The sequence below is a fragment of the Penicillium longicatenatum genome (genome assembly GCF_028827895.1).
Source record: "Penicillium longicatenatum strain IBT 33135 chromosome Unknown contig_6_segment0_segment0, whole genome shotgun sequence".
NCBI classification, from domain to species: Eukaryota; Fungi; Ascomycota; class Eurotiomycetes; order Eurotiales; family Aspergillaceae; genus Penicillium; species Penicillium longicatenatum.
The window spans coordinates 4,411,952-4,431,769 of record NW_026643123.1 but is presented as its reverse complement, the minus strand read 5'-3'; the positions used below and the strand labels follow the sequence as shown (position 1 = coordinate 4,431,769).

At 45.8% G+C, this 19,818-nt stretch overlaps 7 protein-coding genes across 7 annotated transcripts; 1 reads left to right on the top strand and 6 right to left on the bottom strand.

Annotated features, from left to right (window-relative positions):
• Positions 1 to 3,896: 3,896 nt before the first annotated feature.
• On the bottom strand, positions 3,897 to 4,873 carry N7484_009844 (uncharacterized protein; the record flags this gene model as incomplete). The annotated part of the gene is made up of 3 exons (XM_057120231.1): positions 3,897 to 4,259; positions 4,315 to 4,546; positions 4,596 to 4,873. 3 exons carry the CDS (start codon positions 4,871 to 4,873, stop codon positions 3,897 to 3,899), a joined length of 873 nt encoding a protein of 290 aa, XP_056969786.1.
• A 705-nt stretch (positions 4,874 to 5,578) lies between these two features.
• On the bottom strand, positions 5,579 to 6,538 carry N7484_009843 (uncharacterized protein; the record flags this gene model as incomplete). The annotated part of the gene is made up of 1 exon (XM_057120230.1): positions 5,579 to 6,538. One exon carries the CDS (start codon positions 6,536 to 6,538, stop codon positions 5,579 to 5,581), a length of 960 nt encoding a protein of 319 aa, XP_056969785.1.
• Positions 6,539 to 9,173: 2,635 nt separating this feature from the next.
• N7484_009842 (MDR family MFS transporter) lies at positions 9,174 to 10,825 on the bottom strand (the record flags this gene model as incomplete). The annotated part of the gene is made up of 2 exons (XM_057120229.1): positions 9,174 to 10,174; positions 10,228 to 10,825. The coding sequence occupies 2 exons, from the start codon at positions 10,823 to 10,825 to the stop codon at positions 9,174 to 9,176; spliced, it is 1,599 nt and encodes a 532-aa protein (XP_056969784.1).
• Positions 10,826 to 11,036: 211 nt separating this feature from the next.
• Positions 11,037 to 11,336, bottom strand: N7484_009841 (uncharacterized protein; the record flags this gene model as incomplete). The annotated part of the gene is made up of 1 exon (XM_057120228.1): positions 11,037 to 11,336. The coding sequence occupies one exon, from the start codon at positions 11,334 to 11,336 to the stop codon at positions 11,037 to 11,039; it is 300 nt and encodes a 99-aa protein (XP_056969783.1).
• A 2,207-nt stretch (positions 11,337 to 13,543) lies between these two features.
• On the bottom strand, positions 13,544 to 15,445 carry N7484_009840 (uncharacterized protein; the record flags this gene model as incomplete). The annotated part of the gene is made up of 5 exons (XM_057120227.1): positions 13,544 to 14,215; positions 14,271 to 14,675; positions 14,751 to 14,949; positions 14,998 to 15,127; positions 15,286 to 15,445. The coding sequence occupies 5 exons, from the start codon at positions 15,443 to 15,445 to the stop codon at positions 13,544 to 13,546; spliced, it is 1,566 nt and encodes a 521-aa protein (XP_056969782.1).
• Positions 15,446 to 16,287: 842 nt separating this feature from the next.
• Positions 16,288 to 17,428, bottom strand: N7484_009839 (uncharacterized protein; the record flags this gene model as incomplete). The annotated part of the gene is made up of 3 exons (XM_057120226.1): positions 16,288 to 16,417; positions 16,476 to 16,898; positions 16,950 to 17,428. The coding sequence occupies 3 exons, from the start codon at positions 17,426 to 17,428 to the stop codon at positions 16,288 to 16,290; spliced, it is 1,032 nt and encodes a 343-aa protein (XP_056969781.1).
• A 499-nt stretch (positions 17,429 to 17,927) lies between these two features.
• N7484_009838 (CocE/NonD family hydrolase) lies at positions 17,928 to 19,768 on the top strand (the record flags this gene model as incomplete). Its single annotated transcript, XM_057120225.1, has 2 exons — positions 17,928 to 18,896; positions 18,968 to 19,768. 2 exons carry the CDS (start codon positions 17,928 to 17,930, stop codon positions 19,766 to 19,768), a joined length of 1,770 nt encoding a protein of 589 aa, XP_056969780.1.
• Between the last annotated feature and the right edge of the window lie 50 nt (positions 19,769 to 19,818).

Here is a 19,818-nt window from a genome sequence, read left to right as displayed (position 1 = left end):
ATTGAGTGAAGCCTTGATCCCGTACATTTAAAATGTTGAGCTGCCGATGTGAAATTAGATAAAAGCATAACCTCAGGAAGACGATTCAATTCGTTTCCTGTGTTTCTCAACCTTCCGATGGATCTGATAATCATCACGTGTGTCCGTTTTGGTCAGCACACAAACGGTCATGTGACAACATATGCAAAAAAAAAAAAAAAAAAAAAAAAAAAACCAAGGTTTGTTTAAAATATTTGATATGCCAAGGTATTGGCTATCGTTGAGGATAATCGAAATAAGATTCGGATTATCCAGCCATGAAATATGTTCATAAATAAGAGAGTAGTGCATCAGGAAATAGAGAGATAGAAAAAGAGAAGCAAGAACCCTCCTTGGAAAATACCATATAAATCAAATTTTATTTATATCAATTGTGCACTTTCTGTTCTTGCTCATCACAGTTAGCTTCATGCAGCGTCTTGCCATTGCTCATCATCTCATGGTGATCAAGATTGCCAAAGACCTCGAATATGTAGTTGCTGATGACTGAAGTTATTTGCTTGGCCGACTAAACGAACCCATGCGAAATGCCGGAGAAGGACAGAAGCCAAAAACACAAACCTTCATTTCATGAACGGCCGGATGGTGTAGTTGGTTATCACGTATCGTTAACACCGATAAGGTCCTGGGATCGAGCCCCAGTCTGGTCATTTCTTTTTTTTTTATCCACGTCCTACGATCTCGAACCCGTTGGAACAAGATAATCGCACAAAAGAATATTGACTTTTTTTTTTTTGGGCTCCGTGTGTTCAGATGCCTAAGGGCGCTTATTTTGTACAACCCACCTAGATGCTCGACGGAGGGTTTAAGCCTATGAATTGACACCGGGAAGAATTAAGCACTACATTCGTGTGTATAATGGCCGTAATTAGAATGATTGGTCTCCAAAGTATGAAGCAGCTTCATTTTTGGTGCGTGCCTTGAATTACATATCCCGGGTACTCGTTCTTCCTGCAGAAAACATTTCTTCTCTTTCTTTAACCAAAAACAAATGAATGATTTATGGAGAAAGCCTTCCGAGGCTGAATGAGCTTTGTGAAGACTGCATTTATCGGCCGAGATGCTGAGTTTCCTCTTTGGATCCCTAATTCTTCTCTTCATCCCCCTCTTTGGCGTATTCTTTCTTAACATATCGACGAGGTAAGCATTTCGACTCTCCTTACCAGATCCCTTTCATTGGATCCACTGGGCGATTTATTTTTAGTGGTGCGCCTTTGGAATTGGTTTGTAAATGGTGACACAGACCTGTACTATCTCCGGGATTGATATCTACTAGCACGATAAGTCGACTAGCAGGGTCGTTCAAAAGGGCCTGTTGTGCATATCGTAATGGGGTTGGCCCTGGTAACAGAATCGTTTTAAGGAAAAGAGCATCCAGCAATATACCCGCCCTTGTCCGGATATGTGAAACACTAGAAAGTGAGAGCATGTGCCAGGAATATTAAGCAGTAAAGATACCCGAGTACTCCTGTAGATACGACCTTTCTTTCCATAATAGAGAAACTCCTCGGCAGCCTTGAGAGACTTCCCTTGTCTTTCAAAGGTCCATTGATGATCACTAAGATAGTGCCTTTCTGAAGAACCGAAATAGAGGTAATGTTTAGAATCTTCATTGTCTTGCTTTGGTTGTTCCTAGAGAAAGGACTGCTTTTCTGGGCAGTATCTCGAAATTTGCGGTATCCCTGAAGCCAAACTTCTTGAAGTCGGGGATCAGAGTGATAGCGAAGACTTTGATAGACATCTTGAACCTCCATAGTCCATTCCCAGATTGAGATGTCCCGGCTACATGTGGATAAATTTGAGCAAACTAGATAATAGAAGTCAGCATCATTCAAGGAGGACGGCTTGGTATAGAGGCTAGTATCCTCCAATGTAATTAACCCGAATGACGACATTCCAAACGGAGGAGAAAAACTAAGCTGGAAGGAAGAGAGAAGGAGTAAGAGTTCATGGGCAACTGATTTCAGACATCAGTACTTGCCCGAAACTATAAAACAACTAGGTACTTGTCTTTCCAAGGTTCTCGTTAATACACGAGTCACATCCCAGGCACGTTCTTCTACCATTACAACTTCACACGTCCTCTCAACTCATGGCACATCGATAAGTCTAGACAATACTACGAGTACAGCATGCTTTCACAAGCGAATAGGACAACATATTCGCACGTAATATCTAGTAAAAATGGGTTGTTTAAGCTTAGTGGCTTCGCAAGCCTCGATCAGACGGATTTAGTGGACTTCCAGATATTTGGCACAGGTAGGGGCGTTTGGAATATATTCAAGTAAAAAGAATGGCAAATTTGTGAAGAACACCGAGTTTAGTTAAATTATAATGTTCCTTACTTACACTCAAGTAGAAATGGACAAGGGGGGAAAATAAGAAAAAAAAAAGTTATTGCAAGCGGTGAGATTCGAACTCACGCCCGTGAAGACTAGAGAGGTTAACAACCTAAATCTAGCGCCTTAGACCACTCGGCCACACTTGCTGTTGTATGAATAATACGCTTTAAAAGAAGAATATATAGTACTACTTTTTCACTCCGTTAGGTATCATCGCCATCTTCCTCTCCTACGATGAGACGAATCTCATCAAGAGAAGGAGAAAGAAGTCTATTCTGGAGGGAGACTGGACTATGAAAGAAAAAGAGAAAGAAAGAATAATTCATGACCGACGCGTGTGGTCGCTGTCTAACTCTTTTGAAATCTTATCCACAACTTTGTGTTTTCTTTTCGTGAATATTGACTCTTTCTACTCAAATTCACTGATGGAGCACGCTGTCGGGACTGGTATCTTCATGAAGGATAATTGTTCATGGCTAATGAATAAGAGCCTAAGACCGCTGAGTTGCCCCGCCATGTTCTGGCTCACGGTGGCTAAGGAGCTGAATACCTAATATTTTCTTCCGCAAAATGCTTTCTTTCTCGAACATAACTCTGCCGTTAAACCCAGAGCGCCGTGCTGGGTACCCAGTTGGGTAACAAACAAGACAAACATGATTATGCAAAAATACCTATGTTTAGCCTATGTAATCATCTATATGATTTAGGTAAAAATAGTATGTAGATAGTAAAATATGAAGAATAAGTCTATATCCTTTAATAGATATTAAAATTCGACAAGAAAACTAGAATTTGGTTCTTAATAAAATTTCATGTTACTTAAAAAAAGTCGAATCTTTACCTCAATGGTAGATATATATCCTTTATAATCCTAGACCGGGCGATGTCGCAATGTTTGGAAGCGGCATTTTTAGTCGTAGAATTTAACTCGAACATGATCAGACTTAATAAGTGAGGACGCTTTCTTATTTATATTTACGTCTCGCGACTTAAACTCGCAATAACCGGCTATCTAGCATAAACGATACGTTCAGAGACATTATCACCGTTGATAAGGATTAGCGTCCTTAGTGACGACTAGCGTCGTAGGTGGGGCTAGGGCGCCATGGCTTCCCGAATGCCACGATTTCCAAACCAAGTACCACGCATATCATGCCTTTCCACTGCGGACCATGGGCTATCACGTATCATTGACACCGATAAGGTCCTGGGATCGAGCCCAGTCTGGTCATTCATTTTGCCCACTTCCCATACTCCGAGCTCGGACAAGAAGAGAATCACCCAAGAGAATGTTGTTTATCTTCGTGCATCAAATTCAGACGTTCAACGATGATTTGTGCCATGTAATCACTTAGCAGTGCGGCTGGGTGAAAGCAGCATTATCGAGCATGTTGGACCAATTGTTCCAGGAATTGCCTTCTGTCCTGACAGGGTAGTGGGTGAAAGATTCCAAATCGTTGATAGACGATAGTAGTGAGAAAATTCACAAGTCATCCTCCACATTGTAAGCGTGGTTCATACTGTGGTTCCAGAAATACTCGCTGTACCAGCTGTGCGAGTGTTGTCTGACCCAGTCAAAGAGGAAAACTTTTCCAGAGGCTCTGTGCTCGCCGATAAGGAGTTCAGCACACCAGCCTTGGCCTGCTTCTTCGCTGCTTTCTCCTCTTGCCGCAAAGTCTTATGTGTGCGCGACAGATTCCGAGTCCAGATACCGGCACCGAGATATATCATCATACACAGGAACTCCGGAAGCACACCGAAGACTGACATGATCGTGATACCACCTTGGTCAAAGATGTGGTAAACATAACCACAGTAAGTGACGTAGACGACACGGAATCCAACAAGAGGCCAGGAGATTGTGGCGGCGTATAAAAGCTTCATAGCTGTTAGTGAAAGTCTACGTGAGGACTTGGGGCGACTATAGACGTACAACTTTCTCATCTGGGAGGCGTTTCTTGTGACCTTTGCAAGACCAGCTTCCCACGATCATCAGGCCTGTATAGACCCAGCCGAGAAGCCAAATAATGAGACCAGCTTTTAGGATGGTAAGCTCGGTGAGACCCTTCAGCGACAAAGACACGCCAACGATGATTAATATCTGCGCAATGAGGGAGCCCCAAATCCCAGCGAAAATCGGGAGGTCTTTACGGATAGAGAAGTTGCTGATGATACCGTCAGCTTGTTCGCTCAGTCGAATTCGATGTCACTCACGCTTCATTCACAAATCCCTGACACACTAGTGTAAACGGTGAGAGACCAACCCCGTTTACCACGAGCGGAATGATGAGACTGGGTATGCCAGTCGTCGCGATCGACTTGAATGCGATGGCATTAGCGGTAATGCGCAGAGTGTTCCATACAAACGTATTAAGCCAAGGACCAATGCCCTCCCGGCCATGCATATAAAAGCAATAGCACACCGGGATGATTGAAATCCCGAAGAAGATTAAGTTGGCTAACTCAAGAGCCTCAATCGGAGGGTAGACCATGATGTCTACTTGTCGATGAATCGATTAGATTTGCGGGTAGGGTTATGCAAGCGCGCGATGCAAAGCGTGGGTCTCGGGACAGAAATAAAATGATCGACTGAGTATGTAGGGATTGACATGTCTTTATCTCAGATTCTTCTGTTATGGGGCGAAAGATGGGATTTTCGCCCTTGTATCCCCCAACGGCTATTTTCATGGCGATCATCAAGGTAGAAGACTATGAAGTGGGATCCTTGCCTCGTCTGGCCTATGTTTGAGGGGAAGCAAGGGAGTGCAGGGGAATTATTAGGCGCGATAACAGTCTAGTCGGATCGTGCTGTCGGGGGCCGAAAGCTAGCCCGGCGATTTTCATGGCTCCCAGGGCCTAACTAGGGAGTGGAATTCCCCTTCATTTCCCTTGTCTTATCGCTGATTCACATGGCGCATCCAGTTCTTACAGGTAAGTACTGCCCTGTATGCCCCCCACAAGGGCTACTGAGCCAAATTATTCTGTCGCGCCTTCGAGATTTGCGCTCCTGACCCTGGTCTGAAGCGCCTACTTTGACCGTTGCATGCAACAGATACTGTGAAGGCGAACTTGCAATAATTTTTTAACCCTCACCTGATTGGATCAGTTGGAAATTGAGTATCTCAATTATTCCCAAGTGGGCAAATAACAACCGAGTGGCGTTTTAATGGGATTCCTGACAGTTTCGTGATAGCTCATTATGATGAAGCCTCTGCTATGCTCGATGTAGCGAAAGGGGTTGCAGTCACAATAATCTCGCCTTCAGATGTAACAGAGGGGTTTTCAGCGATCAAGTTGAGAGGCCAGACCATGGTCCATTTCCATTCAGCAGGTATAATGCTTTCGATTCCACGCACCTCTCGCTCAGGAATCCCCTGAAGCCACCAAACATTCTCTACCTTCTTGGCCAACGCGAACAAATACCCGAGAATAACAAGAGCGCGGGGGCGTTTCTCTGTGACTAGCTCACAAAATCGTCGGGGGACCATTGGTGGAAATCCCGTGAACATTTTACGGAGAATCCACGTAGGTGTTGGGGCCTTCGATGCTGTATAGAGGCACTCTAGGTAGTTGATGCTTTCTGAATAGGCTTTTTGCGTCTTCTCATCAATCTCTTCTTCATCTAGGAGATATTCGAGAATAAAATGGAATGGCTTTGCGGATCCCTTGAAGTTACTCAAACCTTCGTGAAAAAGAGACGGCTTTGCCAATAACAAGGGTTTAAGCTTGGAGTCTGATTGGACGAGCTGATGGTAGACTGTCTTTAGGATTGTTCGGATACCCCGTGCTACGGATAGCCACAATAGAGGAGGCTCATAGGAATCCGAGGACGGTTCCGACCGGAGAAATAAAGTGTATAAGGAGAGTAACACCGCATTGACACAGACCGCTTCACTGGTATTCCCATCTAGATCGGCTGTTATTGGACGATGTTCCCGAAGAGCAAAGTCAATGTAGGCATGTTGAATAGGTCGCAAAGAATTTGCCTGGTCTGGGAACAATGTGGCGCGGTGTGCGGCGCCTAGTGCGAGCAATGTGTGAAGAAGTGGCTCATACTCAAATGCCATCTCAGGTACAGCAACACTCCACATCTCGTGAACGGCTGGCAGATCAGCGGAGCTCATCGTAGCTGCAGTAGCCGTTACCCAGTGGTGCATGAGACGTAGTTGGAGGACTGGCAACCCTCCATGTGGGGAGGGCACCTCGGGTTTAGGAGCTTCGACAACCCTGCGTCCTCGAGTATTTGCGGGCCTAGATTGGCGAGGATCATATATGCGAGTCGCTAATGAGGAGTATTCGCACTGTATGCCGTGTCGGCTGCAATGTGTGCATTTCGGGCGTCTTTCGTCACACTGATGGGTATGAATATCGATCTAATTCGGGAGACCAGCAGAGTTTCTTACCTTGACCTTCCGAGATTTACAACGAAGACAGCCAGTTGTGGATTCTCGGTGGCTGAGGCGCGGAGGCATTATAGACTTGGCCAATAGGATGTACGTAGCACTGCAATGAGTCCATCAAAAGGAGGATAGAAAACAACTTCGGTTTCGGTTTCGGGAGAGATGCTGGAGTAGAGGAGCTGGATAAGACTTGGAAGTGGGGTGTTTTTGCGTTTAGTATGGGAGAGCCACTCAGCCCCCACGGGCTGTGCTCGGTTTCGGTTCATTGTATCATAATAGTTAAAGCACGACAAGTATGATTTCCAAAGTGGATACTTTTCATCTTGACAGCCCCAGATTATCCTATCGCGATGCGAAGAAATTCCGCTCACCATAATTGCGCATTATCATTGCGCACTATCCTCGCCACATGAGATATGAACAACCAATTCCTATAAAGATGGCCTTCGTCGCCAGACGATTTAGATGGACATCTCTCAATTTTCAGTCTACACAAACATCGAAAAGTCACTTGTCAACCTTGAGCCCCAACATCTAGATCATGGGTATCTTGAGGATAGTTCTGATTGGGACCACCGCCTACAAGATCGGCAAAAAGTGAGTAGCTTTATTCGAATTATCATTTTCGCTTTTCTTGAAACTGACTGGCTCTTGTGTGATAAAGGTTCCGGTAGTGAAAACAAGAAAGAACGGCAGTACGAGTCGACCCCACCACCGCAGCCTTATTGCTCCCCTGGCTACCCACCACAGTACCATTTATGGCCAGCCTCCATATGGACAGAACCCATATGGTGCTCCGCAGTATCCCCAAGGCTATGGTGGCAACTACCAGGGATACCACCTCAACAGTACAGCCAAGGTGTCGAGGACCCAGCAACTAATGGGGGCTCAAGATCGATGCAAGCCTTTCCTCCTCCCTATCAGCATAACTCTGCCTATGAAGATAAGAGCGAAAAGTCTCCTGCGCACACGAAGAACCAGGGGAGCTGTTCCCAAGAGCGACCGAACTAAAACTCCTTTACTACTTTACTATGAAGAAGGGAACGCGTCCGTTGGGATTTTGTCTCTTTGGGCTACACTATGCATGGAGCTTTTGGTGTTTTCGACATTACATCCCAACGCTAGTTGACGGTAAATTGGGCGCCCAAAATGGCTACCTGGGACGCCGTTTTTGGCGCCCTTTTTACACGCGATCTGAGTCATCATTGAACCACGTGATACCGACTAACCCACTTTTCTGATCTGCTCAGGGAGTACTAAGTGCTGCTCAGGGATCACTCAGGAACTACCCAGGGAGTACTTAAGGACTGCTTAGGGAGCGCTTAGGGCTACTCAGGAACTCCTCAGGGAGTACCCACTGGGAGGGTGTGCAATTAGCGAGAGTTGACTGTAACATGGACTTGGAGCCTAGAGTTTCGCGACGGATAAATATAACCAGAGTGTATGTTATGCATGTAGATTAATAATCATTAGATGCCATGCACTAGGTACCATTTTTTCCTGTCAGGCAAGAGATAGCATGGCGTAGCAGATATATCTTGATAACAAGTGTTGTCTGAAGGCATAAAGATATTGGTTTTCAAGAATGCAAGGCCGCATGCATAAATACTGAAAGGTAGCCACTAGCGTGTACATTCGCACCCTTATCTCCGATTCTTATGTCATGGAAGGGTTCGCGAGAAAGTTGTTAGATTTCTCATCGCCTTTGCCTTATAGCTTTCTCTAGATAGTCGTAGCTTCATAATAGGGAACTATAATAGTTTATAGTTTACTTTAGTTTAGTTTAGGCGGTTTTAAACTATAAGTATTGTGATTTAGTTTTAAGTAGCAAAATTTGCTCCCAATTGCATGTTTTGGCGCAGTCTAATTAGTGACTATAAGGAACATGACTTTAAGGGTCGGTATATAACCTCTAGTTATCACATTAGTCTAGGTCAGGGGAAACTACGGACTTAGTAAGTGAAATGTACTCCTAAGACGTCTAGACAGCCGGGATTAGCACTAGTCAAACGGCTATACGATCCGATTCAAGGATCTAGAGTCGGCCAAAGTCGCCTGTAATAACACTGAATGGTTAAGCAGATTAGGAAATAAAACGAAGCTGGTTAACCCACGATTCGGTATCGTCGTACACCGTACCCCGCCCGAGGACTTCGATCTGGAAAATGCGAATATAAAAGCTATCGGAAAAATCATAAAAGAACGAATTGACAGACCAGGGCTTCCGGACTAAGGAGGTGACGTGGCTCAAGAAGAAAGACAAGGCGCTAGGGAATTTTGCATCACTCGGCAGGACCAACCGATCCTCGCCTAATCTTACTTGGAACGCGGACCCTTCCGTAAATAACGACGCGGCCATCTGATTGGCAGCAAGTGGATTTTCAGATGAAAGCTATATCTTCTCTATTACATCTTCGTTCTCAGGGTGCCTAGTCTCCTTTTGTGATACAATCCTTTTTATGAAAAGCGATGCCAAAATCATGGCCCCACACATCGCTGTATAGAATATCCACATGATGCTAAGTGCCCAAGCCGAGTTTTCGTCGCTCGAAACCTGATCTGTATCTTGATTTACATCAGTTTCATTCTCCAGGGTGAGTTTGCCACCGTGTAAAGTCTTCTGAAGCAGAACAGAGCCAATGACAATAGACATGCTGCTGCAAAGGCTTCTCATAAAAGATGCTGCGGACATAGCTGCTGCGATGTCAACTTGCCTCACATGGCTTTGCAAAGCGATCATCGGGCTTTGGAAAAGTGGACCAGCTCCTATGCTGACAATGACCTGAAAGATAATTATCTTAGGCCAGCTGACCACAGAGTCAAAGCTGATAAACAGGCCAGTGCCCATCGTCATAAAGCAGCTACCGATCCAAATGGGCCATTGGTAATCCCCTTTTCGCCTGACGTACCAGCCAGTGCCCATGGTGAAAGCCGAAAGTGGGACAACTAAAGCAAGCAAGGAAACACCGGAGATAATAGCCCTAAAGCCCAGTACCACCTGAAAGTAAAGAGGAAGAAAATAATCGTAAGAGATGAAGACGAAGCTGTGCAAGCAAAGAACGGTAATAGATGCGCAGTTGCTCCGGGAGGAAAGTACCCGGCTTGGGATGAGTGGGTTGGTCGCAAAGCGTGCTTCATAAAAGGAGAAGAGCCCAAGGATAACAACACCGAAGACTAAGAGACATATAACCATGGGGCTTCCCCATAAACCTTCGCCGGATGCGCCAACTTCAAGTCCATACAGAAAGCATATTGTACCGCCAATTATCAGAAGGGAGCCAATCCAATCGAGCTGCTTCAGGCCAGTCATGACGGGTACAGTTTTGGCTTGAGATTTCAGTGCAATGAATAGCACTCCGAGGGACAATCCGTCAAAGGGAAGATTGATCAAGACTGTGACTTGTATTAGTGAAGAACAATATGTCAGAGAATGTGAGTCAACTTACAGCACCATCTCCAGCCAATGGTCTGTGTGAAGACACCACCAAGAATGGGCCCAATGCCGCTTGAGATAGCCCATACAATCCCCGTGAGGCCGTAATATTTGGCTCTCTCCTTCACCTCAAACATATCCCCAATTATGATCGTCACCATGATCAGGCAGCCACCACCGCCCAAGCCCTGTACAACTCGGCCGCCAATGAGCATTCCAACAGACTTTGCGAGACCGCAGATCAGACTGCCCCCTAGAAAAGCCAAGTTGGCAAGCATTATGATGGGCTTCCGGCCAAAGATGTTGGAGAGTTGCGCCCATACGGGGACAGAAGCAGTGTTCGAGAGTGTGTAGGCGCTTCCGATCCAGGCATAACCGGCGGTACTGGCGTTGACCTGCCGCGCTATCGTCGGAAGGGCTGTAGCAACGATCGTCACGTCAAGGGCCGAAAGAAACATAGCCAAGCACAGCGAGAACATCACGCTGCGCCGACGTAAGCGTCCCATGCTTGGGCCAGTGGGCTCGAAGATGCATACTTGGTCGTCGATCTCGGCCACTGCTGAGGTTGGACCGCTTTGTGATTCGTCGCGAAGGGGTTTCTGGGTGTCCATGGCGAGGTTCTGTTCGAGAGGATCTTCACATACTTTCAAAAAACTCAGATTTCTCAATCAATTAAGAATTTCTACGCGTTGAAAATTGCAACCCCAGTTATCGAGTGTCGACCCGAGGTGAACCGAGCTAATAGCAAACCGAGCCGAGCCGATTCGCCAATTTAAGCCAAAACTCAATCATTATCCGACTAGCTTCTACTGGAAGCCACAATTATCGGGAAATGCTAAGGGTACTATGCAAATCAATGCTCCACGCTACGGTCAGCTTATCGTTAAAGAGGATCCAATGCTTTTGGAGATGCTTGCGGACACGACGAAGTGATTCCAGTGCGAGAATAGTATAACGGTGTCGTGTAGGCGGGAGAGAGTAATCAGAAAAGGAGGTTGCAGTACGACCTGCTTGGTTTGGGAAGTTAAGGAAGTCGTCCGGTTGCAGGATATCTGGATCAATACAAGACTCAGCATATGGAGATGCTAGGTATTGACTATCTGAGTGCTGGGATCGAGGCATAGTGGTAAGGTAAGGGAGGAAGTAAGGTATAGAGTATAACTAGAGAAATAGAAAGACAGAATTCGAATACTTTTAGAAGTGACTGGGCTAGAAAGATCAGGGGGGATGCCTCACTACAAGGTATAGCTTGCGCGACCGTGACTTAGACGCGACTAGAATATGAAACAACGATATCTCACATTCCCCACCTACGTATAGGGAATAACCAATGAGGTAGTCTAGTAGAATATTCTATCTAGGTCTCTGATTGGATTGGAAGATTCAGGTTGATACTAAATTAGATATTTGTCGGATGATTGTTGATATCCGCCGGATATCCAAGGAATATCCAACTAATGTCCGCATGAGAGCGAATTCAAAATCACTAAGTCCAACCATTCCAATAAACATGCCATGTTTTCACTATGTCTTTATATTATAATCTACTGATTAAATTGCATTTCCTGATTCTTTAAGCTTTAAAGATTTTATATTGAGGAAGTTTTAGTTAGATTATAGCAAATTCAGCGGGTTCATCTTTTGATGGTCTTCTTCTATAGCATCCACACTAACTTTCATGCACGAAGTATATATTTTCCATAGTAAGCAAAATAACGAGAACCATAACTTCAATAAATCAAAATTACTACTACCTACTACATCCCTTAGGAATCAAATTATTACACATGGCTAAGAGAATAGAATCTCGTCTTAAATTCATTCATATTTCATATTATTTCAACTAGTAGATCATATATAAGATAGTAATTCACACACGGCCATGACATACTGATACATCTGTAATGTGATGGAAGAAAGAGTGCTTGGTCAGCTGTATAAGGGTCACATGAAATGCCAAAATAATTCAAATTAGCGAATTTTATGCTAGTGCGGATAATTGTTGGATTTTGACATCCAACAGAGCGGATTTGCCGCAGCCTAATTCCAAGGCCATATCAGCGTGTAAGATATATATCATACACATATAGTGTTGACGTTGAATCATGTCACCTAGTAATAGCCACAGAAAAAAGGAGTGTTCTAGGCCATATAGAAGTATAAGATATATACTCATAAACATTTGTATGTGTGGCCGCATAAAAATTTGCCTTTTTAAAAGGTCCGCGGCGAGGGTCAAACTTGGCTGTGACTACAGCCAAAGAAAGGTCCCAGCCATAGATCAAAGAAGGTCTCGGCCGTGGACCAATAAGTGGTCGACTGGTAAAGGCCGCCTTTTCATCTAGAGTATGTTTTTGAGGTCTTTCTTCAATTCTCCCTCATATGTTGGAGATAAGGGTAAATCAACTCTTGCTTATAGCCTAGCAGGATCTCTAGTAGCCGTTGAAAAGCTAATACTATAGCTTAATAGACTACTTTTGATAGCTATTAGAAAATCTAGTATATAGATAGTAGCTCCCAAATCATTCTTTTCTGATAGCTATCAGGAATCTAGTACTGTAGCTGAGAGAGCTTAGATATATCTAAAAAATTTAGGATAATAGAAAGAGGCCTACATTATATGTAAAACATATTCTAGAGAAACAGAGTTGAATCATAGAAATAATATATTGATAAGAACCTGCTTAGTTTAGATGATTTACTACACTACCTGACCCTAGTAACTATTATAGATTCCGAAACCGGCCCTATAACAGAAACTATTTAGGGTTTGGCTTAGTTCGCTATTACGAATTTACGATTTTACAACTTTGGCGCACTCTTCCAATTACATACCCCCACGTACATAGATACCCTTCCACTCACCGATTCTCCTCATTACAACTCCAGTACCTCCTGTAGTATTCAATACATACATACATATATGTAGATACTTTCTCTCTTACTCTATCTCCTATTTTTTTCCTGTACTTTTTCTGCTACTGAAAGGTTTTTAGGTCCTGGCTCGTAGAACATCTCTTAATTCAAGGGGCTTAGATTATTCAAGTAGGTAGATACTCCTGTCCGTCGCTGTAGGTGATGTACCAAAAACCAAAAACCAAAAAAGACGATTTTATAATAACGATTAGTCTGTGGTACAATAGTAATCTGTGGTACACCTTCCAATTCCTAGTCAAGTCTCAATTGTGTCAATCACTGAATAAAAAATGCGGGGTTGAGTTCGATGGAATTTGTTTGAATGTTTAAAATCATGATTCAAGCTTTAGAGAGCCCGTAAATGAGATGTTACTTGATAGTGAAGCCATAGAGACAATCTCAAAATCACACAATTACTCCTTGTCCACTGCAAACCTACCGGTGAACTCACGAATTTTCTTGCCCCAGATGAAGACAGGAATTCCAAGCAGCCCCAGCGCGGCAGTTAGACCCCCAAAGGTGCTAAATGCTCCATAATACCCGCTTCTGTCAATGAATGGGCTAATACCGTAGCTAACACCAAAAGATATAATACCACGGAAAGCACAAATAATGATCAGCAAAGAGCTAGCTCGCTGAGGGTAACTGTCCAGCAGATAAGTAATCGCCACAATATTTGCACCGACAAAAGTGAAGTAGTAACCACCAACGGCCCAGACGTAGACAAACCAGTGGTAAGATGACGGGTTTGCGGCACCGTATCCGTACAGTACAGAAGTAAATGTACCAATGATAATTGGGAGTACAAGTGGCAATAAACGAATCTCGGGCTCATGAATGCCGTTTCGCCTTTTAGCAAACCAAGCAATGAGCTTATCCGAGCCCAAGCCGAAGAACGGCAGAGCTACAAGCGAAGTGACGATTTGGCCACAATTGACGTAGCTTGTTGACCTTTCCGGCCAGCCATACAAGGTTGTGATAATGGTCCCGTAGGTGGTGCCAATTGCGATGTTGACGCCCAGCGTGAGGCCATTCAAAGCCATAGCCCAAAGGACATTGGGGAAAAGAAGAAGTTGGAACGCTTGCTGGATCGAGATTTTTTAGCATAGATGTAACTTTTCCGAGGTCTGTGGAACCCACTATAAATGTATCAACTCCCTTGCGCCACTCGGGCGAGCCTATCCAGAGTCTTAGGTCAGAACGCCAAGTCCGAGCCTGATAGGTAACAAAGTCAAGGGCCGGTCTCTCTGTGACCACTCTGTGGGCATCTTTGGCCACATGCTCATCTGAGACGTTGTCCAAGCCATTCGAGGACATATTCTCTTGAAGGGAAGACCGTGGGCGGTGGTATTTTGTCTCGGGAACGAATACGAATGCCATGACCAAAGCAAGCCCAGAAAGGCAAGCGCCAAGGCCATACCACCACTGAGGTGTTATAGCTTCTGCAATAGGACTGGCGAAGAGAACTAAGACAGCAGTTGTAATTGACTGGATGCTCTGCTGGAGCATAAGGAATGTGCCCCTCTCGTGGAGAAAGAATATTTCCTAGAGCAACAAGATGTAGTTAGACTCCATATCCTGTGACATGAAGGGTGCTGGCAGCAAATCTCTTCATCTTACCTGAGTAATCATGGGGACGAGAGCCTCACTCTGACCAGCGGCGAAGCCGACGAGCATACGCGCCCCGAGATGCCAATCAAAGTTCGTTGCGAACGCGCACAATATAGCACCGACCAACATGATAGCCGTTGCGGCAAGCAAGACAATCCGACGGCCGACGGCTATGGCCATTGGCATTCCAATCAAGTTGCCAATACCCCTATTTTTGATGAGTTGAGGCAAGAGAAAGGGTAGGAAAGTCACTCACATAGTCATAGTTGGGTATGTCATCAGAGAGGTGATGTCAGCATAGGTTTTGCCATCAGCTACATAATCAGGTATGTAAAAGGTCAATAGGCCGCCAAACCCAGAGACAAGGCACAACCCGACGGTCGAGACTGAGCGAGTTAGTACGCCTCGAGGTTACCATCGGGGTGAAGCCCACATAGAGATATGGCAATCAAAACCATTGTCTTCTGCCATCTTTGCATGTTGAGTGGATCTGTCATCAGTCAGCAGGTTATCCTATCGTGTGGCAATAGTAGAAGAGACAAACCTTGAGGGTCACTCGTAGGGGTCGGAATATAAACAATAGTTCCTGCAGTGAGCTGCACGGTTCCACTGACGTTCACCTTGGACTTTGTGACATGTATGTCCCCTCCATCCGCTTCGATGTTGATGTCCTCGACATGCTGAGAAGGCGGTGATTTGTTCATGATCGGTAATTGGTGTTGAGGTGATGAAACGCAAATAAGCTGGGAGACCGGTGTTCAACCAGATTCAGAATGGAAATAGGGAATCGAACGGGCTGGAAGACATGGTGTTTATAGTGCCCGGAGGGATGGGCGTGCGAGGGCCAAGTTGACTCGACCTCCTTGTTCGGAAAGTCTGCTGGTGGTGGCTGGGCCAAATGATTTCTGGATGATTAAGATGACCAATTGCTGGCTCAGGTTCGATTCGGCTAGGTGCTAGCGTGCAAACAGCCTGCGCACGCTCACTTTGAAAACGAAACCCCCACAACTTGTGGCGCCGGACATGTGGGGGAGAGAGCAGGGGAGACCACCCGAACCGAAGGTAGCAAATGCGGGGTCCGGGGTTGGTCAAGTAGCGAACGGCATTCGAAGCTCGGTTCGACAGAAGACAAGCTCTGTGCACTGTGTCTCACGGCAGTGTCTCACGACAGAGTAACTTGCACTGTGGAATCTTAGCCTAGCAATACAAGTGTCGTTAGGAAGACAATAGATGTAAGTTTTACTCGTATCAGTTGACATTGTGATAAACAATCTGTAGAAATAGGTGTAGCTGGTTCCCATGTGCAAAGTGACGTCTACCTTGGGAGCAGTCATGGCCTCTATTTTGTCATAGTATACGAAGACTATAATCAAATATTACAAAGGCTATCATCGAATGTTACGAGGAAATTTGTAACAATAACAAAACACCATATTCGAGGTAGCTAGGTTTTCGAAGACACTATGAAAGATGACTGTGCGTCACGGTCTCATACGCCTTTAGTTGATAGGCATATATCTATCTGAAGAAAATAGCAAGGTTTCCCTCAGTACGGCTTCACTCCAGCCAGTCGAAGCACTTGGTCAGTGATGATCGGCTTCTCAAATGGCTCCGTTCTATACTTGGGGCAAACCTCTCCATTGCGAAGAGGCTTGTCCTCAGCAGGACGGATGTTGCTAGAGAAGAATTAGCGGAGGCGATAGTTTGAGTTGCTCACTAGCAGGACATGCTTACCAATGCGGCCAATGAGTGGTGCCCGTGAAAGTCTCAAAGCACTGTTTCTTTGCTTCTAGGGCCTCCTCATCGGCAAACTTTCTCGGTGTCATGCAGATATACTGCACATGCCGGATTTGGTCGCCTTCGGGCAAACAAGCATAGTGCATGGTCCGAGAATCCCAGAGTACAAAGTCACCAGGCTCCATGTTAATTTTGACTAACTCACAGCCTCGCGATTCGAACCACTTGATGTCTTTCTCGCTGAAGAGGAATAGGTCCATGTACTGAATCTCTGGGGGCGGGGCATCTTCGTGATCTGCAGACTCACGCTTATGCTCGAAGAATTCGTTGAAAAGATTCGCCGATCCCTTCATGAGCATCAGACCTCCGTCCTTTGGGCCATTGGGAGCATAGTTGAGGAGACCCTGGACCGCTTGCATGCTTTACAAATTGTCAGTAGGCTTTTTGTATGAACCGAAAGAAACAACTTACCCCTTTCGCTCTGGATTCTGATCGCAATGAGGCCAAGGGCTCCAGTTAAGATCCGTGCGGTTTGGCAAGGAGATGTTCATTCCATCAAAAGAAGTGATGAGCTCATTGGTGCCCCATAGTTTTTCAAAGATCGCGACAACATTGGGCTCACACCGGGCTTCCCATGCCATCTTCTCATGGGTGGAGCCATATGAAAAGTACATACCACCCTTAAAGCTCACGGGAAGATGGTCAGCAGTCCATGTGCTGGGATCCTTTTCGTTGAAGCCAAGTTCGAAGTTCTTCAACCATTGGATCTGTTTGTCGCAGTAGTACTGAGCACGTTCGGGAGAAATGACGTTCTTAATCAGAACGCAGCCATTCTGGTGAAACTCATCACGCCAGTCACCATAGACTTGACTCTTGTCAAAAGTAACCAAGTCTTTGGTCTCGAAGCGCGCAGCGACGGTGCGCTGCTTAGTTTCGGTCATGGTGGGCATGTTTGTTTTGGTTTCGGTTTTGTGAACTTGGTGTTGGTCGAGAAAGAACTTGCTGTGTGATCTCAAATATGCTTGGAATGTTCCGCACACTTTATCTACACATCGCTAGGGTGGGCAGAATGGCAGGAGTTGGTAGCAACACTCGGTTCGGGTCCGATCCGGTTCGGTTCGGCTATCTACCGCCCAAAGAAGCAGCTGCACAATGCAGCAGAGAACTCATGACCCAAGAAATGTTTAATCGGGGTAGGAGCTGAATTACTCGCGTTCTCCTTCCGAGGGTAGTCGGCTGTAGTCCCCCACTTCGCCATTGATGGTCGGCTCGGCGTTTCACGATGGCTTGAATTGTAGCCTTCTGGCATAGTCAATGAAATTGTTTGCCTGGGAGAGGGGCTTCCGTATTTTTTGCTCTTTATCTTAACTCCAAGGACGTCCAAGCTTTCTTCCAGTCCACACTCATTGCTAAACTATCTCCCGTCAATCTTTTCACCTAACCGAAATAATGCCCATCCCATACCAAGTCGCATTCAAGCCATTGACCAAGCCCAAAGTGGGTGAGAATGGCTATGTTGAGCCTTCTCCCGGGAAGTCCGAGGTGCTATCCAAGGGCTCTGCACCCTTCTCCGCTAGAAAGCTGGATTCAGACATTCGGATCGATCATGACATCGAGATCACTGTTCGTGACGGCTGCCGACTCTTCGCCGACATCTACCGACCGACGAATGACGACAAGGTGCCTGTGATTATATCATGGTCACCATACGGCAAGAAATACTCTGCACTTCACATGATCTTCAATGTTTGCAACTGGGCATGTTGTCTTGAGCGTGGAGATGTGAGCGGATTGGAAAAATTCGAAGGCCTGGACCCGGCTTGGTGGGTAGCACGAGGTTACGCCATCGCCAGTGTTGATTCTCGAGGAGCTGGTAACAGCGATGGCGACACAACTTGTATGGGAAGGCAAGAAGCTGAAGATGCACACGACGTGATTGAGTCTCTGGCAAAGCTGGCATGGTGTAATGGCAACGTCGGTATGGCTGGTAATTCATACCTCGCCATCATGCAATGGCACGCCGCTGCTCAGAACCCACCATCGCTCAAAGCTATTGCACCTTGGGAGGGGTCCGGAGATATCTTTCGGGAACAATTCTGTCGAGGCGGATGGTTCAACATGAGCAACTATGATTTGATCACCAAGTTGGTCATCAAGGGAAACTCCAGGGTTGAGGACATTGCGGAGATGTATCGCCGCAAGCCACAGTCCAGCATTTACTGGTCTGACAAGCGTGTTGACATGAAGAAGATCAACATCCCGTGTTTTATTACGGGATCCGACTTCAGTCAGATTCACACCATGGGTGCCATCCGAGGATGGATGGAAGTCAACACAGACAAGAAGTGGATTAAATGGAGTGGATATCAAGAGTGGTTCGAGCTTTACGCGGTTCCCGAAAGTTACCTAGAGCTGAAGGTTAGAAAACATAACCATCCTCGCTTTTTTTTTTTCAATTTTTGCGATGGAACTCCACTGACTGACAGCAGGAATTCTTCGACAAATACCTTAGAGGTATCGATAACGATTGGGAAAACACTCCCAAGGTACGCTGGACAACTCTTCCCTTTGGAGACAAAAACGTCACCAGCGACATCATCCTACCTGACTTCCCTGTTCCAAACACCGAATACCGATCCCTATATCTGACTTCAGGCGATGGCCTCTCTCCAAACCTTCCAAGTCACAGTGGTACCGCTGTGCATGACTCGGAAGACCGATGGTCCATCTCCAAGTTCAAGTACACCTTTTCTCAACAGAGCCGCCTCCTCGGCCTCCCCAAGATCGAGCTATTTATGAGCTGCACAGCTCTGGATGACATGGTAGTCTTTGTGCAACTGCGCAAGCTCAGCAAAGATGGGAGAGAGCTTGGACAGTTGCAGTTTCCCTTTAGTCGCGCCCCCGTGGATTCTATGGACGAAATTGAGGAGAAAGACAGAGTTAGCTTGACTACCCACAACGGCTCTATCGGTATCTTGCGTGCTTCCCAGCGAAAGATCGACCCCCATCGATCGATTCACCCTCAGTTTCCCTTCCATCCTCATGATGAAGTCCAAAAGGTGCCGAAGGGCGAGATAGTCAAGCTGGAAATTGGTATCTGGGCCATGGGAGTCGACTATGAGGAGGGGGAGAGTATTCAGGTGGATATATTAGGCCAGTATCCCGGTTTCACTGAGGTTGCTGCTTTCTCTAAGCCTAGACCCGATTACGAGAAGAACAAAGGTGAGCACACTGTTCACTTCGGCGGCGAGTTCCCCAGTCGAGTCATTCTGCCCTTTGTGCCACTCTAGGATTTTCTAGTTTGGGGTCTATCTATTTGACATTAAATGCATGTCACTTT